This window comes from Pezoporus wallicus, unplaced genomic scaffold (assembly GCF_028554395.1).
Source record: "Pezoporus wallicus isolate ANWC-B61680 ecotype Strahan unplaced genomic scaffold, APGP_CSIRO_Pwel_v1 contig_10797, whole genome shotgun sequence".
Taxonomy (NCBI): Eukaryota; Metazoa; Chordata; class Aves; order Psittaciformes; family Psittacidae; genus Pezoporus; species Pezoporus wallicus.
In genome coordinates this window covers 85,639-106,263 of record NW_026642755.1, presented here as the reverse complement: position 1 = coordinate 106,263, position 20,625 = coordinate 85,639, and the positions used below count along the sequence as shown (strand labels likewise).

General features: G+C 52.1%; 1 protein-coding gene across 2 annotated transcripts in view; it reads right to left on the bottom strand.

Annotated features, from left to right (window-relative positions):
• The window catches only part of KDM2A (lysine demethylase 2A), a 47,375-nt gene that overhangs the window by 16,630 nt on the left and 10,120 nt on the right, over positions 1 to 20,625 (bottom strand). For both annotated transcript variants that reach the window (XM_057432209.1, XM_057432210.1), the window contains exons 3-11: positions 9,784 to 9,922; positions 8,573 to 8,651; positions 7,227 to 7,273; positions 6,694 to 6,872; positions 5,209 to 5,315; positions 4,574 to 4,667; positions 2,991 to 3,144; positions 1,396 to 1,511; positions 336 to 462 (exon numbers count right to left, since the gene is read on the bottom strand). In XM_057432209.1, coding sequence (XP_057288192.1) covers positions 336 to 462; positions 1,396 to 1,511; positions 2,991 to 3,144; positions 4,574 to 4,667; positions 5,209 to 5,315; positions 6,694 to 6,872; positions 7,227 to 7,273; positions 8,573 to 8,651; positions 9,784 to 9,922 — 1,042 coding nt within the window. The remainder of the gene's footprint in view (positions 1 to 335; positions 463 to 1,395; positions 1,512 to 2,990; positions 3,145 to 4,573; positions 4,668 to 5,208; positions 5,316 to 6,693; positions 6,873 to 7,226; positions 7,274 to 8,572; positions 8,652 to 9,783; positions 9,923 to 20,625) is intronic.

The window sequence follows — 20,625 nt, the reverse complement described above, 5'->3', positions numbered from 1 at the left end:
TGTGCTGGTTTTACACAAGCAAAGGAACCTGGCCTGTACCAAAAGAGGAAGCAAAACTGTCTGGTTTTGACTGCTTGTTTAAAGAGAAAGAAAGAAATAGCACCTCCTTTGGCCAGTCTGCAACACCATCAGCTGTCCTGACTGCTCAGTGCAGCAAACAGTGCTAAGGGAGGAAACACCCACAGAAACACCTTGTGAAACTGAGGAATTGATGGTTCCAAAGTGATTCTTCCCCTGGCCAGCACCCCACTGAGCCAGCCAGCACCCCTTCAGGAGGGTGCTTTGACACAGGTGAGGGAGGAATAATGGCTGGATGGTCAATGCAGGGGGCTTACCCATACTGAGTGATTCCTTCTGGAAGTCCTTGGTGAGATGGGAGCGGCTGGTGATGCAGTAGACATAGCGCTCCAGCACGTACCAACACATCTCATAATAGAAGGGATAACGAAACTTATTTGGGACCTGCAAAAGAGGAGAGGAAAAAGGGGTTGGCTCAGGCCTCCTCCACCAGCACAGAGATAGCTCTTATTTATTACTGCTGCCTCAAACCAGACTGATCCCCTCCTGAGAGACAGGAAACGCATGTACATGTGTAACAGCATCATTCATCCTTCTGGCAGCCTGATGTAATTCTCCTTGCAGGAGGATGTTATCACCAAGCAGAGCAGAGACCAGGCACTATTCACTTGCAAGCCATTAACATTTCATTTCTCTTTGTTAGGGTTGCAGCTCTTCCCCCACAGACCTTCTCATCAGTACAAGAAGAAGTGGCAGAGTGCCACAAAAGGTTGCAGCTGAAGGGAAGAGGTTCAAGACCTCCTCCCAAACCACAGCACAGCATCTGACAGGATTGGTATGAAGGGAAAGAGTTGGTCTATGCAGAGGTTTAACCAGGCTCAGCTATTTAGCAGAGTGCTATCAGGGCTCTGTCACATCAGGGCCAGCAATTCACATGCTGGCAGAAGATGCTCCTGACCCTGCTGCTGTTCTCACCTTCCTGAGGCTACTCAGACGGCGGACCTGCATCATCCTGTGTCTCAGCTACTCTGGATGATGGTCTGACATCTGAGTGCTAACCCGCAAGTCCTGCCTGCTGCAGCACCCTAAACTGCTTTGGAGAAGCCATCAGGCTGTCCATCATAGCCCTGAAGCCTCTCTGCACAGCAGGACCCATATCTCCCCAAGGTGCAAGTAAGAACACCTGCTTGCCAACAGCATGCTCTGCTCCAGACCTGTACATTTAGGAGGCTTGGACATTATGCTTACAGAGAGCTGGGGGTGGAGCCATCTGTCCCAGGGGGAGATGACTTCTCTGCCTGCACAGCACTGCTCTTGGCTGTACCCTCCTCACCACCCCAGGAGCACACATCCTCCCACCTTCTCACAGGTCCTTACCCGTGTCCGGTCTTCAATGCTGTAGATCCGGAGCTGCATAGGGATGTTGAAGCTGTGTAAGAAGTTGCCTCCAAACACTAGTGTGTCCATGGGAGTGTACACAGCATGGATCCAACCTTGGAGAGAAAGCAGAGCTTGAAGCATCCTGGGGGAGGTCAAGGTCTCACAACTGACAGTCCCTACTAATTCAAACACTGCTGCACCACTCAATACCAGCTCACTTGATCCCACTAATGGCTAGAGACAGACTTGTACTCAAGCACTTCAATACACCTATGGATCTGTCCTCTCATGGTGGCCCATGTGCCTGTATCCACCTCCTGTCCAATGCTTTTTGTCATCCTACCTCTGGAGCGGTGCCTACCTACCTAATACAAGGTGCTTAGGCCTTGTATTAGGCCTAAGAAGGAAACAGTCTTCCAAAGGCTGGTTAACTGTTAAAATACCCTCCAAGGAATACAAATTCCAGCTCTGTTACCTTCAGGGCCAAGCAATGCAGACAAGCCCAACGTTTTGGGTACTGCAGCCTGGGTTTCGTTCAGGCAAGGGCACTCAATTCAAAAGAAGCGTCAGTTGTGATAACAGGACTCAAATGAGTAACTTGTACAACCCCTGTGGTTTTCTGTTCTGGTCCTGCTGTAAGGAGGCAGCCATTGACACCAGAGACAGTCTTATGGACACAATTTATATGCAACAGTTATTAGCAGGGGTCCAACAATGTTTCTCCTGACAAGAGACTATTCCCTAGGGCAAGAGGAACAAGTTACAGACATCCCAGGCATCCATCCCAGGTTCTAAAAGGTCAGCCCTTGCAATCAACCGACTTGAGCTGCTTTTCAGCTGCCTCATCTCTTGTGCCTCTGCTCTTCTCTAGCACTGCACTGAGCTAACTGTGCATGCAGATACTGCTGATGCCCTCCAGTTACTCTGCTTCCTAAACCAAGTCAGGCTAAAGGATTCTTTTAACTCTTGAGTGTTCCCATTCCCAACCTCAGTCTCCTTGCCCAAGCTCTCTGCAAAGCAGTTACCTGCAAGTCTCTCCCTGGTTTTGCTTCTCAGCTCCCTGCTGGGTTTCAGTGTTTTCCAACATCCCATTTTCTAGCTATATGCTTTTCAATCCTCCCATTTCCAGTACATGCAGACTGTTTCATTGCCTTTCCTTGTGCCCAGAGCAGTCACCTTGCTCCTTAAACACACACACACACACACACACACACACTGGCTCCCTTCCTTGCTTCACAACTGGACTGTAACTGTACAGTGATCTCACAAGCTGTGAGGCTGAGGAGCTGTGCTGCCTTGGACACCACTCTGCATGTCACCATGAAAAGCACTGGGAAAGCCTCCTTTAGTGACTATCCAGAGCGATGTGAGCCAGCCACAGCTTTCCCATCACTTGGGCTGAATCCACAGTGCCATGACAGGCATGTTTTGAGAGCTGGCAAGCAAGAGGAGGCAGCCACGTCACATCTCCCTCTCCCAATTACATGAAGAGGAAGCTAAATCCTGCCTCTTCCCAGTTTGTGTCCCAGGAGTTTTAGTCTCTTGCCACAACCCCAGCAAAGGCCAGGAGGGACCTGCCCACCCTGTGGTACCTGAGGGGATGACAAATGTGTAGCCCTGCTTGAGCTCGATGCGCTGGCACTCAGACACTCTGTCCCCAAGGAAAATGTCTCCCTGCTTCCCTGAGAGAAGCCAGTTTTCATAGAGCTCCAGGTTCTGCGGTGTAGGAGGGATCAGCCAGAAGATCTGCAGATGAAGATAACACGTGTATGCAAGTCATAACATAACTGACAGCTATTAAATACTGCCTGCTTCTTCCAAACCTGCCCTGCTCCCTCTCCAGACATCCAAATCTGTTCCTTTCCCCACCAGAGGATGCAAATCCAGAGACATTCCCAGTAAAGCAACCTGAACACATGTCCCATTGGAGAGGGCAAGCTGCTGAGTGAGATCTTTCCTAACCTAACTCACTGAGCACCACAGGCAGACTGAGCTTGGGATGCTTTGTGAGGTTTTGTTCCTATCAGTGTTAAGAGGCAGAGCCCACCAAAGACACCAGAGTATTAGAGACAAAGAGATACCCACCTGAGTGTTTCTGCCATGTTAGTAAGAGCTACAGCTGAACTAGAGATTTAAGCCTGTCTGGATCCATGCAATGCAGGTGGCAAGGAGCTATCCAGCCCCAACTAGGCTGTTCAGAGACTGTTAGGTCTTCAGGGGAAGGCACTGGAGCCACAAACCATCAACAGAAGTCTGGCAGCTACATCTCCTTTGCAAGGAAAGGTGGGTGAAAAGCCCAGATTCTTCAGGTAGGGCAGAGTTTGCTGCTGCCCCATCCCTGGCAGTGTTCAAGGCCAGGTTGGACACAGGGGCTTGGAGCAAGCTGCTCTAGTGGAAGGTGTCCCTGCCCACGGCAGGGGGTGGAACTGGATGGGCTTTAAGGTCCTTTCCAACTGAAACCATTCCATGATTGTATGAAATCCCTACACAATTATAGCTGGAAGAAACCCATCAGGGGACAAACACTGCACTCAGATAAAGGCTGCAACCAGAGAGACTCAAACACAATGAAGCCTGAGGTTTGCTTTTAGTCTCTTTGGCTGAGCTCAGCTCCAGGAAGCGACTCCAGAGAACAGCTTAAACCTGACACTGTTTCAGAGCTACTTCTCACCAGAAACCATGCAACTGTTCTGCAGTGAAGCTCTGTCAGTAACCTTCAGTTCAAATGCTTCTGCTTTTGAAGTCACTTCATGTTTTAAGGTGACCCCTTACGTATATGTTGGCTATTTAAACCCCCTGAAACGCTTAGCTTTAGGAGCGGCTTCCATCCATCTTTAACTACCTTTCTTCAGCTTGCTGCTGCTCCCAGTGTGCTATTTGTGCCATACCAAGGGGTGATCAGCCATGCAGCCAAATCACCTCTCAGAAGCCAAGGCCCTGTATGGATTGGGTTATTCTACTCAGTGTCTTTTAGCTCTTTATAAGGTTGTCTTGGCATCATCCCTACAGCACAGGTTTTCAGTCTGTGCCTGGTGCACCTCTGATCAACCAGTTTAGGATGGAAAGACTTCAATTTGCTGTCTGGAACCTGCACCCTCAAGGATTAACAAGAGGATAGACTAAAAGCCACTCTCCTAAAGCATCTGTAACTGTCCAACAGGGACTGTCCTCCTACCTTTCCCCCTCGGTGGATGTGGTACCACACAGAAGTGCCACCGAAGTCCACGTGGAAGTCTGTGTAGCAGCCCTTGACACTCATCAGACAGTATCTGGTGGAGAACAAGAAAGGGATAAGGTGAAATGAATGGTGAGCAACATTTGAGAGCAGGTAAAACATATTCAAAGGGAATGGGCTGCCTAAACCCAGACTCACAGCAGTGCCAGCACACAATTACTGCAGTGCTAAGCACCTGAGCTGCAGGAAGGTGGTGGTTTGCAGGAGAGCTCACTTTGCAGTTATGTCACATCCCCACACAAAGATCTAATCCAGGCAAGAGCAGAGCTCTCATCCTCACACATCTGCAGCTCTAGAAACCCCCTGTCACAGGCCTATGGGACAGGACAGGCAATGCTCAGCAGCTGGGCTGGCTCCAGATGTTTCAAGGTGGTGAGCACCAAGAGTGTCACCCTTCCACACATCATTTGTTAGGGGCTTAAATAAGCGCCTGCAACATCCCTACAAGTGTCACCCACTGAAACAGACTGCTCCTCCCTCTTCCCCTTGGTACAAACCACTTCTGCCTTAGGCAGTTCTCTTGCAAGAGATGCTCTGCGCCTGCCACCACTGGAACAGCTCAGGAAGTCACTTACTTCTGCACCTTTGGATACTGCATCTCCAGGATGGCATTCGTAGACTCTGTCTGACTCTCCTTCAGGTGCCTGGGCCACATATTATCAACCCAGTCAATCAAATCCACCTACAGCAAGAAGGGTGGGAGACATGAGTAGAGATGACAGGGGAACTGTAACCCCTTCTGGTACTCTCCCTGGCTGTCCTAGAAGCTCAAATACCTATGCCTGCCTGGTAGGCCCATAGCTCTCATGTGCAACCTTCCCCATTGCACTGGTGCAATCCCACACATAAAGCGCTTTAGGACCAGCTGCTCTGATGCCAGTTGCTGTATAGTGACCCCCTGATTTCACACAAGCAGCAAACACCACAGCAAGATCCCAAGCATGGTACTGGGACGCTGGTTGTCTACTTAGGGGCTAGGCAGGAACTGGTATGCACTGGGGATAGACAAACCATGCTGGGCAGAATCTGCCAGGGTGAGATTCAAGTCACTAAGCTTCAGCACAGCCCCAGAGCAGGCAGAGATGTCCAGGCTCCCTCTACAGTTAACAGGGAGAAGTGAACGGCTCTACAGAGCTGCCCCTTCCTCTTCCCCGACTGCAGAGGGAGTCCAGGATGTCCATCCCTGTTCTCCCACTGTCATACTGCTTCCTGCCCCCTTCCAGCACAGCTCCAGTCTTGGCCTCCTCTGCCCTCCAAGATTAGTCCCAGCTGCACACAGGGTTGGTGTCCTAATGGGACCATGGTTTCCAAACACCAGGAAAACCTCAAAGCTCAACCAGCATCCAGGCTTTAGCTGCTCTCTCCAAACGCAGCTGAGCTCTGCTGTCCCATACATGATGGCAGGTCCACCCTTGCTCTCCACTGCCACCTCTCTCTTGCCACAGTGGAGCTGATCACGGCTGCAGGATGCAGGAGAGGGCTCCACACCAAGCATCAGTGAAGCACACAGATGTAAGGCAGACCCAAGACTGAATGACAGCCAAGGTCTTGGCAGGCAGTGGAAGTGGCTACCTGGGAGAGGCTGGAAGCCAGCATCCCCATCCTGTCCTCAGTGTTCCCTGTGGCTGAGCACCAACCTGACAACCTCTCTATTCAAACTGAGGTGCTTGTTCTTGATCAGCAGCCAGCAGGAGCAGGTTACTTCCCTTTAATTATTCCTTCCTATTAATTGCTGATAGCCAATCCATTAGCTGCTGATAGCTAGTGAGCTCTCTGCAGAAGAAGTCAGCTCTCTACAGAGCAACACACCAAGGACTTGACCATGGTGGCTTGCCTATATAGGATGAGGATGCACAGGCTAGGGCTGACTGTGAGATCAGCTCCAGCGAACAAGGTACATGTCAGACACGGGATCAGCTCCAGCAGCTTCCAGAGCACAGCAGTGACATCCCTGGTTGAGCCCATGCATGTTACGAGCAGCTCTTCTCCTGCACTCAATGCCAGGCTGCACCTTACCTACAGAGGCCCACAAGCACAAGGGAAGGAAGAGCCATGCTCACCGTAGCAGGTCTCTGCACCAGGTTCTCCAGTTTGGTGTGGCTGAACTCCAGGCTGATGACGTTGTAAAGTTTCTCCCTCTCAGCCTCTGGTGTTTCGTAGTAACGTGCCCACTGTGCCATGGACATCTCAATGTCCCTCTGTGTGTTCACATCCATGACATCCACCATCCGCCGGCTCCCTGCCGGGACAGACAGACGTCACTGGAACCATCCCTGGGCACAATGGACCACCCAGAAGAGATGCTCCAGGAGACACAAGATACCTCCTCAAAGAACCCACCCACAACAGTGGGATGCTCTGGCCTCTCCATAACTTCATCTTCTTCCATACCCACACTGAAACTGAACCTGCTTCAGGTCAAACTGGACTCAAGCAGGTAAAAGCTGTGATCCACTGGCTCAGGCACACTGGGGAAGCCACATAACCAGACCTCCCATTGGTACCAGACCATTGATACACCCAGTGACTCTGCCCATCCCTCCCCATCTGCCCAGGGCACACCAGAGGCAGCCTGTGCTCCCCGGACACTTACCAACGCAGAGCCGCACATCATTGACGCTGAAGTCTGGGTCTGGCATCCTGCAGGACAAACACCTTGCTAAAACATCATGAAATGCTTCTGGTTGCAGACCCTTCCCACCTCCAACCCCAGTATTAGCACCTTGAAGATGCTACTGGGCTTCTCTTCCTCTTGGATGGGGGTGAAGAGCATGAAACCAGATCTCTGGGGTGAAACACAGGGCCCCAACTCCTGGCTAAGGAAGCAGATTTGGGAATAGGATACATCATCTCCAGAGCACGAGCTCTTGTAGTGGCTTCTGGCAAATGCTCTGGCAAGCTTTGAGCTAAGCAATCCCAGCTCTCATTTGAGAGACTGTTCCTATGAGTTATCCCAACATAAAGAGCACGGCCAGACCCGCACAAGGGATGTATTTCACTGACACAGCAGAACTCCTCTCCCTGTTTGTACTGGCACACTTATCTGTACAAACACAGGCAGAACGGGCAGGCAGCCATTCAAGCAGCTCTTGACCCAGAGAAATCACCAAAAGCTCAGAGGAAATCCAGGTTCACCCACACTGGAATCCTCAGGATCAAATCCTTGCCTTTCCAAACCACCCAGCTGCTAAACCTGAGCGTGGTACCATCTAAGTCACCCCAGTACAGCACATCATGCACTGGGTGAGATGCTACCCATCAATTCACAGCCAGCTGAGGAAGTTAAGAGCAATGCGGATGATGCTGGCTCCAACAAAGGCTAGTTTATCCCTTTAACCAAACCCAAACCCCATTGACCCAGCAGAAACATCCAATCAGATCAGGTCTGAGGTTTATTTAAAGCCAGCTGTAATGTTTTATAGCATTATTTGCCTTAACACTACATCTACCACCCCATCGTGTATTTATATGAACATCATAAACCAGCACAAAGTCCTGCATCAGCACAGCTTCACACTCCAAGCCGTAAACTTTGATTGACTGTAGCAAGAGACAGAGATGGCAGTTTAGAAGTAACCACATTGGATAAATCAGGTTGGAACTGCTGGGAAATGCCAGAAATACTACAAATTGCTTGACTCTGGCAAGTGGTGCTGTATTACTAGGAAAGGAACCCAGCCAGATGTTGCATCAGAGCAGCAGTGGGATATTCCAGGCATTTAGTTGCATTGTGGTCACCTACAGCTAGCTCTGACTTTAAGTCCAGACTCGTTAGAACAGGATAACTGAGGTGGAAGATACTTCTCACTGCAGGTAAAGAACAGTATGGACAGGACACTGCCATAACAACCTGGTTTCAGATCCAGCTACCAGGATCAGATCCCACAGAATGTGGGGAGAGAGGCAGGAAATCAGGAGTCATCCACCCCTAGCACTTACTTTATCCCCAAGCCATCGGAGCTCCTGAAGATGAGAGGGTCCCTCAGGCCACCCCTCTGGATGTATTCAACTGTGAAGTCTGTGAGAAACCAAAGGGAAGGTGTTAGGGGAGATTCCTGCAGAGGACTAGAGACAAAGTGAGGTTAGAAAGGATCTCTGGAGCTCCCTACTTCCACTCTGCTCCCAGGAAGCTGAATTCAGACTCAGAAGAGGTGTTCAGAGCAGTTGAGAGCTGAGAACCAACTCTTGTCCCTGTGACAAGGCTCACCAGCAAAAGGAAGTGCTGCTCCTTGCTATTTCTACACTTCTTGGAGACCCCGGAACTCCTCTGAGGCAGTTCTGTGAGCAGCATGGTGTGTGCTGCTGACAAACCTCAAACAGAGCCTCTAAGGAGGAGGGAATTTGCTCCAACAAGCAGCACCAGGCAGGGGGAATAGCGTGGAGTTTGGTCCTCACTTCCCCAAGAAGCTCTGAGCCAAGTTAGAGATGCCCTGAAGGAATGCTCCTCCCTCGTGGTAAATCCTTGTGAGGGATGCACTGGCTGTGTGATGAAAAAACATCCCACTGGGCCATATGTATGGTGAAAGAAAGGGGAGAGATCCCACAGAGCCTCTGAATTGAGCATCTAGTAGACATGTGGCTGCAATTACAGGTGCTGACCCAGGCAAACCCTCTTGTTCCTGGCTGCCATGTGTCCCAGCAGGCCTGCAGATGGGCTCCTTGCTCTCCAGACTGAGGGGATTCCATGCCATTTCCCATACACACTCCCTGTTATCAGCTCCCTTAGCAGGCTTGAGTCAATACTCCAACAATACACCTCATATCACCTTCCAACTGCTTGGGGACTGCACAGGACTTGTGGGGAAGCAGATAGGAACATCCCCCACCACTTAGGTTACGAGAGCAAAGCGGTTTCCAAGCACAGAACTGGTGTGAACAGCAGTTTTCCCAACTTCACAGGAAGACGGGAAGTAAAAGGTAGCAAAACACAGGAAACGATTTAGGATTGCATTAACACCACAACTGCCTTGTAACCACCCTTTGAGGCAGCCAGGGAAGCTCTGGGTGTAGTCAGATGCACAAGAGCACATCCAACTGTGAGCACTGCTGGCTTTCTACACGGAAAGGTCGCCTCACACCATGGAGAAGCAGCCAGCCACTGCAGCTGTGTGGTTACTGACAGCAGCAGCGCAGCCTGTCCCAGGACAAACCTTTGCCTTCCATGAAGACCACGAAGGTGGAGTTAAACTTGTTGGTGGACAGCTTCTCCTCGAGGTCAAACGTCCTCTTGCCTTCAATTTCATCATCAGAGATGCCATCGTCCTCGTAACGCCGCCTCATCGTGCCACGCTGAGGAGAGACGGGAGCAGGAGGTAAGAGACAGGGACCAGGAGGGACAACCAGGGCCTCTGGGGGAGCCCTCGATCCCTGCTTCTGCTCCCAGAGAAGAGACCCTGGATTATATTATCCATGACTCCTCTTGCTTCAAAAGCACTGCTGGGATCAGTTTGCAAGAGGGACGCGCCAGGGAAGATCTATTTAGGCAATGTCTGTCCTGGTTCCAACACACACCACTGAAACATCAGGTTTGCTCCTCCTCCAGCCAACAGGTTTGTGCAAGTTGGGCTGTATGGGAGACAGATACTTCACTCCCAATGAGTGCTAACACAGAAACATGGGAAGAGGGGAACAGTTCAGTGTAACTGGGGACAAGAAAGGAGAATGTTACCTGGTTTTGCAGGTACATCAGTATTTTGCTGCACTGGAGGGGAATTTAAACCCCTGTCACGATGCCAAGTGATACAGGAACAGGTTTATGCTGAAGACAATTCCCAAGTTTTCAGCTTTGGTTATGCACAGAAGCTGATTTATTCCCTTGTTTGTGTGTGTGGGAGCAGCAGGAGGGGAAATAACCCTTTTCTGACAGGGTCTTTAAGTACATCTGTACTGGGATGCCTGACAGACATCCTCTTCCAGTAGTGCTGGATCTGGAAGGAATTACTGTCCCCAGCTGTTTGCCACCCCTCCATGCTTCCTTTGTGGGAATGCTCCCTAAATCCCCCGGGATAAAAGTGAACCTGGTCTGAATTAGCTAAGCTGACTTCACCCAATTCGGGATGCTCCTGCTGTAAAGCATTCACACCAATGGGGATAGCAGACAGGCAGGGATGGGGCAGGAGATGATGCAGCAGCAGCTGCTGTCACATCTGGGCCTGGAAGCTGGAGGCAGCAGCCTGGTGGCAATGGGAACAGGGTCACATCCCACCAACAGCCATGGATCATGATGCTGGGATGGCAAAAGTCACCATCACTAATGAGGTGAGCAGCGTGCACATCAAGTCATGGAATGGTTTGTGTTGGAAGGGACCTTAAAGCCCATCCAGTTCCAACCCCTGCCACGGGCAGGGACACCTTCCACTGGAGCAGCTTGCTCCAAGCCCCTGTGTCCAACCTGCCCTTGAACACTGCCAGGGATGGGGCAGCCACAGCTTCTCTGGGCACCCTGTGCCAGCGTCTCAGCACCCTCACATGGAACAACTTCTGCCTCAGATCCAACCTGAACTTCCCCTCCATGCATCTCCGGGCCCTGCACAACCTCCCACTGCCTGGGGTGTTTGACAGCTCATTTCTTCCTTATTTTAGGCTCTCTTGATGAAAGCCCTGGCATGGGTGAGGGTTTCTTTTGCCCCCAGCCCTGCCTGGCCTCCATCCCCTTCCCCTTAACCCCTGCTCCCCCAAACCCATCACAGCTTCAGTAACTGCATCAAACACACCCGGCTATCAATCATCCATCACTGATCACTACCTTGCTTTGCTGGTGCCTCTCTTCCTCCCTGTGAGGGTGCTGAGGCGCTGGCACAGGGTACCCAGAGAAGCTGTGGCTGCCCCATCCCTGGCAGTGTTCAGGGCCAGGTTGGACACAGTGGCTTGGAGCAAGCTGCTCCAGTGGAAGGTGTCCCTGCCCGTGGCAGGGGTTGGAGCTGGAGGAGCTTCAATGTACATTCCAACACAAACCAGTCTGGGATTCCTTATAGTCTTACTTATTTAAACAGTACCAGTGAAAGAGAAAGGATCCCCCCCTGCACACATGTATTGCTTTAAAGATGCTTCTAAAGTCATTAACTCACTGGTGCAGGAGCATGTGGAGACAACTCCTCATACCTCCAGCCTCACACTTCCAAGGAAGCTGATCAATTCACAAGTCACTTCCCTGCCATCAAAGCAGAGCTCCTTATCTCTCCTTGCTGTCAACACCTCATTAGCTTTCCCCTTCCCAGACACCTGAATAGGGACACCAACACCTCACTTCAAGGCAGGGATACGAATGAGGGGCGCATCCCAGAAAGAGCCCTGAGTATCCTGAACCCAGGCCCTGTGTTAATGATGGCTGCTGTGTCCTAAGCCACCCACTACACCTCGTATGAAGGAGGAGTATTTTCTTTCACTCTCTGTAATGATACAAAGTTAAAATTCCCTTTGCTCACAGGCTTTATATAAATGCACAAATAAAAGACAAACAGAAGTGACACCCATATTCCTGGGGAACACCTTGGGGCACGAATGCTGGGTGCCAGGGCCACGCTTCCCACTGATCCCAGCACAAATCCAGGCTCTGGAACTCCCAAACTCTGTCATTTCTGCCTTTAAACTGAGATGGGCTCTTTCAAGGGGATGCACAAGGGATGTGGTGGTATTAGTGGGAGAAGAGGACCTGGATGTGTTATAGTGGAGGACAGGTCCATTTCTAAAGCACCATCCCTTAAACTCATGGAATTGGTTAACTCTGCATAGTGCTCAGTTTTAAAGTCCCTGTACAGGATTTAGGGACCCATGAGCCAGAGCCTCCCTTCCCAGTGCTTTGGGAAAGGCTCATTTCAAACACATTCCCCCCATCAGGCACAAATCCCAGCTCCTGCAAACATCATCTCAGCACCCTGCTCTTCTGCTGCAACCCAAAGGTTTGAGGCCAAGCTTCCAGCACCTGGAAGCAACAGGAGGATAAAGCCTTTCCCCTCATCCACAACCCTCACATTTCACCTCCATGCTGGTGCCCTGAATTAGTCCAGACTGGCTGCTTGGGAGGGATGGAGCGGGATGGCCATGGAACAGCCACCTGGAGAGAGATGCCCATGGTGAGAATGGATGGAGCAGGCATGCTGCTGTTAGCTGAGGACCGTGCCTGGGAGCTCTGGGCTCTCAGCATGGGCAGGCAGAGCTGTGCTGGCCCCACCTTTGGGGGCAGGAAGCTACTAAACCAGCTCCCATCCCTCTCAGCTCCTGGGGAGGCTTTGCTGAAGGCCCACAGGGAGCACAGCTTGCGAGGGGCTCACCTCTGGGTGCCAGAGCACCCACTCTTCACCCCACTGTTTCGCTGTGGTGTTTGTGGGGTGGGAGAGCTCTCACAAAACCAGCTCAGTGATTCCAGTTCCGTGCACACCCATAGAATCTTCCTCACCTTTGCTGGAGGTAAGGGCAACTGCAACCTTTTGCTGGGCAACCACAACTCCCATCCCAGAACCATTTAAAGTCATGGAATGATTTGAATTGGAAGGGAGCTTAAAGCTCATCCAGCTCCAACCCCTGCCACGGGCAGGGACACCTTCCACTAGAGCAGCTTGCTCCAACCTGGCCTTGAACACTGCCAGGGATGGGGCAGCCACAGCTTCTCTGGGCACCCTGTGCCAGCGCCTCAGCACCCTCCCAGGGAAGAGCTTCTGCCTAAGAGCTCATCTCAGTCTCCCCTCTGGCAGGTTCAAGCCATTCCCCTTGGCCTGTCCCTACAGGCCCTTGTCCCAAGCCCCTCTCCAGGTTTCCTGCAGCTCCTTTAGGCACTGGAGCTGCTCTGAGGTCTCCCCTTCAGGAGCCTTCTCTTGTCCAGGCTGACCCAGCCCAGCTCTCTCAGCCTGTCCCTCACTCCTGCCCTGAAGAGTGCTGCATGAGAGTGCAGTAGGCTTAGGTCATGCTGGCAAGCACCTCAAGGAAACCTCATTTGCAGCTTTCCCTTTCTATTTCCATGCTTTCAGAGAAGATGCAGCAGCCACGGTGCTTCCTTGTGCCTGTCTGGGCCTTTCCCTGCGCAGCTGAAACTCGCCTCAGATCCTGTCCTGTGATGCTGTCAGACATCAGCTGCCTGTTGTGGCTCCTGCCAGGACACCTCTGAATGCTGGGGGAACAAGAGCAGCTACAGGAGACCTCAGACTACTTTGCAAGTGCACAAATAGCCTTCCAGCATGACTGGTTTTCACTTAAGCCTTGTTTTCTTGCCTGAGAATGGCCTAGGAGTGCTGGCCCCACAGGCAATTCCCATCGGAGGATGAGCATAACGAAGTGGAGGATGCTGGGCCCTGTAGTCCATGAGTTTCCTCCTTTGGGATCAGGAACACTCCAGGACCAGGCTGTGGCTGTGTCTTGACCTGCTCCTACTCAAGACACTTGAAGTTGTGAGGTTTAGGGAAGAGCAGCTCCCTGTGCAAGTGCATCCAAACCCGTCCCTTACCCAGTTCTATCTGGCTCCTAGGCTGGAAGCCTCTGTGGTATTCCAGGACACAGCCGGGGTTACTGCATTGGGCTGAAACTCAGGTTTTGAGCTTAACCATGAAGCTCTCATCCCAGGAGATCCGGGCTGGAATGCAGCTCCAGCCATAGGGATGATGTCTGGCTGCAGGCCTGTTTCAAGCAGGTATCCCTCACAGCAAGGGCAGATGACAGCACATATCCAAGGACATTGGTGGCCTGAAAAGCCAGGGAGCAGGAAGATAGAGCACGAGCAGGCAGGTAACCAACACAGCAGGGAAACCCTTCCTGTGCTGTCACCTCACAGACACTCTGGTGTCCAACTGATGTGATCAGACTTCCTTTATCCCTGTGGAATGTGAGCTGGCATTAGCTTGCTCCTTGTCATCGTTCCATAGTTACTGCTAGGACAGGAAAGAGGGCGACATGGAGAGAAGTTCTAGTTTGAGTAACTACAGCATGGATGAATAAGGACTTTCTAGAGAAAAGAAGGCTCCTTAAGGGGAGACCTTAGAGCAGTTCCAGTGTCTAAAGGGCCTGCAGGAAACCTGGAGAGGGGCTTGGGACAAGGGCCTGTAGGGACAGGCCAAGGGGAATGGCTTGAACCTGCCCGAGGGGAGACTGAGCTGAGCTCTTAGGCAGAAGCTCTTCCCTGTGAGGGTGCTGAGGCGTTGGCACAGGGTGCCCAGAGAAGCTGTGGCTGCCCCATCCCTGGCAGTGTTCAAGGGCAGGTTGGACACAGGGGCTTGGAGCAAGCTGCTCCAGTGGAAGGGGTCCCTGCCCGTGGCAGGGGTTGGAACTGGATGGGCTCTAAGCTCCTTTCCAACCCAAACCATTCCATGATTCTTTATTCCTTGGAGCCTCCCCCACACTGAGACTGCTGCAGCCCCACAACTGAGCTCTAACCCTGTGCAAGCTCAGCCTGGCAGCTCCCTTCCAGATTTCCATCTGGTGTGGACACAGTTCCTGCCCTGCCAGCCTGCATGCCAGCCACATCGGGCACTGTCTCTCCTTCTGGAAGTGACATCAAGCCAGCCCAGGCTCTGGATTGTGCAGACCAGCTCATTTAGCAGCAATGTGACCACATGGCCAGGCCTCATCCAGATCCTGCTGGTGCCTCAGGTGGATGCTGCGCTCCTGGTGGGGATGCAGCTCAGGAAGAAGGCAATAATCCCACCAGGACTGACAGAGCCAGGCTTTGAGGACAGATCCCAGCCTACATGAATGTGAAGCAGATGATCTGGTCATTCACTAACAAACTTCATGACCAAAGAAACACAAGTTTCAGATGAAGCCACTGTCATGGACTCGCATGACATGAGACAAAACTTCACCTTATCCCAGCTAGATCCACCCATGGATCCGTTTCGGGAAGCAGGGAACCATTCCCTGATCCCATTCACAGCACAGCCTCAAGGCAAACTAAGACAACCACACTGCAAAGGTGTGAACACCAGGGAAAGAGGCAGAAACACCCCAAATCCCTTTGCAACGGGGAAAACAGATGCAGAGCATAGAAGGGCGCATCCAGCCGAGCAAATGCCACAGTCCAATACTGCTGTCATCAGGCAGGCGTCAGCCACAGAACTGGTTCCTGTGGGCAGGGCAGAGCCCGGCCTCCTCATCCACACAGCACGGAGGAGACCAGGATCCCAGTGGGGGCTGAGGACCCCCAAGAGCTGCCACAATACAAAGAGCTCTGTCGTTAGACACCGCCTCTCCTGCGCTCGCCGGGGCTGCAGCGCTTTCATGTCATTGTTGTCTTGGGAGGGTGGGGAACAACAACATCCCAGTGTGTGCAGAGCAGGCAGGAGGAAGGAAAAGAGCTTCCAAGAGAGTGTTTGGGGAGAGGCAGCATCTGCGGGGGCTTTGGGCAGATCTCTGCAGCAGTTTTCCCCTCCTGAAGCCTGCAGCTTCCTCATGGCCCAGTTCACAAAGCACAGTGTCCCAAATCAGGTCTCCACATGAGGACAGATGTGCTCGGTGTCCAAGCTTAGGGGTAGAGTCAAGACCCAGCTGCACAAATCCTTCCTGCAGCACAGAGCTTGATGCCTCAGCTGTTGGTTCAGGCAAGGAACAGAGTGCAACTTCCAAACAGGAGATCAGCAAACACCCCTAAAACCGCCATCCCCGAGGGTGTCCCGGATGCAGCTCAGCCCCAGTGAAGCAAGAGATAAATGTCAGGCACATCACAGAATCACGGAATGGGTTGGGTTGGAAGGGTGCTTAAAGCTCCTCCAGTTCCAACCCCTGCCATGGGCAGGGACACCTTCCACTGGAGCAGCTTGCTCCAAGCCCCTGTGTCCAACCTGGCCTTGAGCACTGCCAGGGATGGGGCAGCCACAGCTTCTCTGGGCACCCTGTGCCAGCGCCTCAGCACCCTCACGGTAAAGAACTTCCTTATCTGCAACCTGAACTTCCCCTGTTTCAGTCTGAACCTATCAACCCTTGTCCTATCGCTCCAGTCCCTGACGAATAGTCCCTCCCCAGCATCCTTGCAGCCACCTTCAGACACTGGAAGCTGCTCTGAGGTCCCCATGCAGCTTCTCTCCTCCAGGCTGATCAGCCCCAATGTTCTCAGCCTGGCTCCATATCACATTTCTATATACCTGTCAGACAACCTCAGCATGAAGCAGTGATGTTTAAATATTGCTTCCTTTTCAGCTCCAAGATCTGTGTCAGGATTCAGGCATTATTCATCCTGATGAGAGTTTCAGTAAGGACGACCTGACAAGCAGTCCAAAGCCTCTCTCTGTGTCAGCCTGGGTCAGGATAAAGGCAGTTTATCCATCCTCCAACACCAGCCAGCAGTCCTCACCCAAGATAACTGTCCTTCCCCATTTCTGGCTCTCTTGGGTACCATTCAATTAATGTAGGAAATAGGAAGCATGACTATTAATCCTGCAGACAGCACCAGTGTCATCCCTTCTACTCTGATCCTTTCCACTGCAGTCTCCTTCCAGGGATGCCCAGGGAAGCGCCTCCTGCAGCTCCTTCCAAACCCTTCCTTGGACACCTCTCCATCGGGAAGCGCTGCCTCCATGGAGCACAGCAACCTCTAATGGCAAAGGAACTGCTAGCTGGCCGAAGAGAACCAGAAGACGAGTGTCCTGTGGGAGTTTTTGAGAGCAGAACAAGTACAAGGTCACATCTGAAGACAGAACAAGCTGTGCTGCTGCTGACAGGGCCTCCCGCATTGACAGAGTGAAACCAACAAACACCACAGCATTTCAGTCACTTCCTGGGCTGTCTGCTGCCATTCCCTCCCTCATCTCCCAGCGGATCCATCTCCCAGGCCCAGGAAGCTTCCTCCTGCTGTGCCACAACTCCTACCGCTTCAGGAGACCACTGCAACTCTTGCTTTTCCTCTCCCTATGCCTCCTTCCCTATACCTGCTGTGTTTCCAGCCTGGTTTGAAGCCTCCCACAGCCCTCCCTTATTCCTTCAGAGCCAGGATGCTGACATAAAGAATGCAGACAAGTGTCTGAACTCTTTCCTTCCAAACTCTTTTCACTGCAGGTATTACAGCTTCTACCTGGCTCCCAGCACATGTAGAGAACAAAGGGACTTACCAGTGGATCCCCCTCCTTCACCACTCAGGTTCCTCACTGGATGTCTCCTTCCCACCCATCCCTTTGTAGGTTTACTTTGCTGCAACACATCCAAAGTGGTAATAAAGCAACAAGCTCAACTCTCCTCCTTTAGGAATTTAACTTCTCTGTGGGAAAAGGTCTTGATCCTCTGGGAAGGCACAAAGCAAAGGCAGGAGGATGGCCAAGCATGGAAGCAGCAAGGCCACCACCAGGCAGATGCGGGGCAGAGCAGATGCCAGTGCTAGCACTGACCACACACAGAAGACGCTCCCTGGCAGGTATTTTCAGCTACAGCACGAAGAACCAAGGCACAAAGCCTATGACGTCCAATGAGCAGTGTGCCAGGTCACTGCTTAGCTTAAGCACAAGAGCTTTTCCTTTCTATATCACTCTCCCCCAAGCCTGCACCTCTCACTTCAGCTCCTGGTCCAGGCTCCAAGCTCTGCTCCATACAAGCACATCACCTGTGTTTCTCTCCCCTCTGTGCCTCCCCACCTTCAGTCACTTCAGCTTCTCAGCTCCTCTTCCTCCCCAGCATAGGAAGCAACAACCAAACCACAGCACCTCCTGTCACCCCTGGGATGCAGAGGGTCCTATAAGGATGGGCCCATTTTCTGTTAACATTTTGGCTCTGCAGAGCCATTTGCTTCATCAAACAACAGCCAATGCCCTAGAGATGGTCAATGAAGTGGTCCTGGGCTCACTGATTCACAACTAGGAGGCTGCACTGCAATAGGATCTGAAGAGGAGGCCATAATGCCTCAAGCAAGTGATCCAGGACAACTTCTCAGTGGCCCTATGTGTCCCAGGGCAAGCCCAGGGCTAGGACAAGGTTGCAGGTGGCTTTTCAGCAGCTCTGTGTGCCCTATCCACCAGTGATGACCACCAGGACAATGTGGCCATCCTAAACTACCTCACACTGCCTGGTTTCACAAGAGGAACCCAAGAACTAACCTGGGTTAATGCCCCTCAGCATCTCCTGTCTCCCTCCAAACCTGGAGGGGAGAACTGGCACACCTGAGGTTGCACATTCCTGGATACAGACTCAAGAGCACCAGGCTGAGGAGTGAACAGGATTTATGTGGAACTGGAGCTCTTCCAGGCTTCACAGCTCCAGGAGGGATTCCTATCACGAGCAGGGCTGGCAGCAGTTCAGAATGATGGAGGAGAACGCTTTGGTTTGCACTTTGGGTTATGAAACTGGATGTACACAAGGAGCAATAGGGGAATTAGAGCACAGCTGACACGGGCAGCTCCAACAGGCCAAGGAGAAGTCCAGCTGCTGCTGCTAAACCACACACTGCCCAGCCCCAGCAGCAAACCCACGAGCCAGGGGAACACGCTACATCACATCACAACACAACACAGGTGGATGGCAACAGTCTCAATGAGGAAACACTGCTCCTAGGAAAGCAGTTCCAATCACCTGCAGTGTATTTCAATGTGCCATCACTGTCCCAACCAGCTTTATGGCACTACCAACCCTCAGATCACCCATGCCCATACCCGGCACCAGCCATAGCACCCTGGTACCTGCACAATACCTGCATGGATTCTGTGTCAGCCTGAAGAAGGTCATGAAAGCCCATAAAATCCCCCACCATGCGACACTTCAGGACTGAACACTCATCCTCTGAGCCACAAACGCTGTGTTAAAGCCACTCTTGGACATTCAGCCTTATTATTTCTCATGCAGACTGAGGAAACCCCTTTAATTACCTCCCACCATTCCAAACCAGAAGGAATCCAAGCAAAAAGCTTGCTGTGTAGAGCCCTTTCCCTACCCGGGTGTCCCCAGCATGTGGTAGATGAGCATTACCAACTTTGCCACTACTTTTTGCTTTGGATGGGAAGGCAATAGAGCATCCCCAAACAGAACAAAGCAAACCAATTTCTCCAACTTTTTAGCTTGAGAACGCCATGCATTTATCCATAATCCCACTGGGAAAAGACTGGACCATTCATGTCCAGGCTGCTGAGCCCACACAGACCACAGCACGAGGGGCAGATGGAGCCATATGCATTCAGAGACAGATGTACAGCTCATCTCACATTAGTAGGTCAGCACTACTCCTCCTCGTGCTGGGAAAGGCAGAGCAACTCCCTGCCCACAACATGCTGGGAATGCAGAGGAATGACTTGGAATTTTCAGTGGGGAAGAGCTCCCAGTGCCCCAGCCCAGCTCTGCAGAAACCTGTTGCCAGTTCTCTGTCCCATCACTCAAACTGAGCAAGGCTGGACCACAGAAGAGCAAAAATGCAGGAAGCTTTGAGATGCGCCCTGCAATTCCTGCTAAGCCGACACTGTCCTCTCAAGAGGGCAGAAACAGGCTGCCTGAATTATAGGCTAGAGGGCCTGGGATGCTTATGGAGAAGGAATACAACCCAGGGCCATTGGGAAGAACATGGATGGTGCGTGAAACCACAGAATCATGGAATGGTTTGTGCTGGAAGGGAGCTTAAGGCTCCTCCAGTTCCAACCCCTGCCACGGGCAGGGACACCTTCCACCAGAGCAGCTTGCTCCAAGCCCCTGTGTCCAACCTGGCCTTGAACACTGCCAGGGATGGAGCAGCCACAGCTTCTCTGGGCACCCTGTGCCAGCGCCTCAGCACCCTCCCAGGGAAGAGCTTCTGCCTCAGAGCTCATCTCAGTCTCCCCTCGGGCAGGTTCAAGCCATTCCCCTTGTCCTGTCCCTACAGGCCCTTGTCCAAAGCCCCCCCCCCCCCCCGCCTCGGATGGGTATTTCCCCCATACTCTGCACTGTTACACCATCACTGCACACTCTCCTCCCTCCTTTGCTCAAGAAGCCCAGTACTCGCCCCTTCCTTACTCCAACTGGGACAAAGGAGCTCAAGAATTCAGTGACACATGGAAATATTCATGCAGAGCAAACTAGAGACACTGAGGCTGTGTCACCCTATAGAAGCACATGTTGCCAGCCCTCTC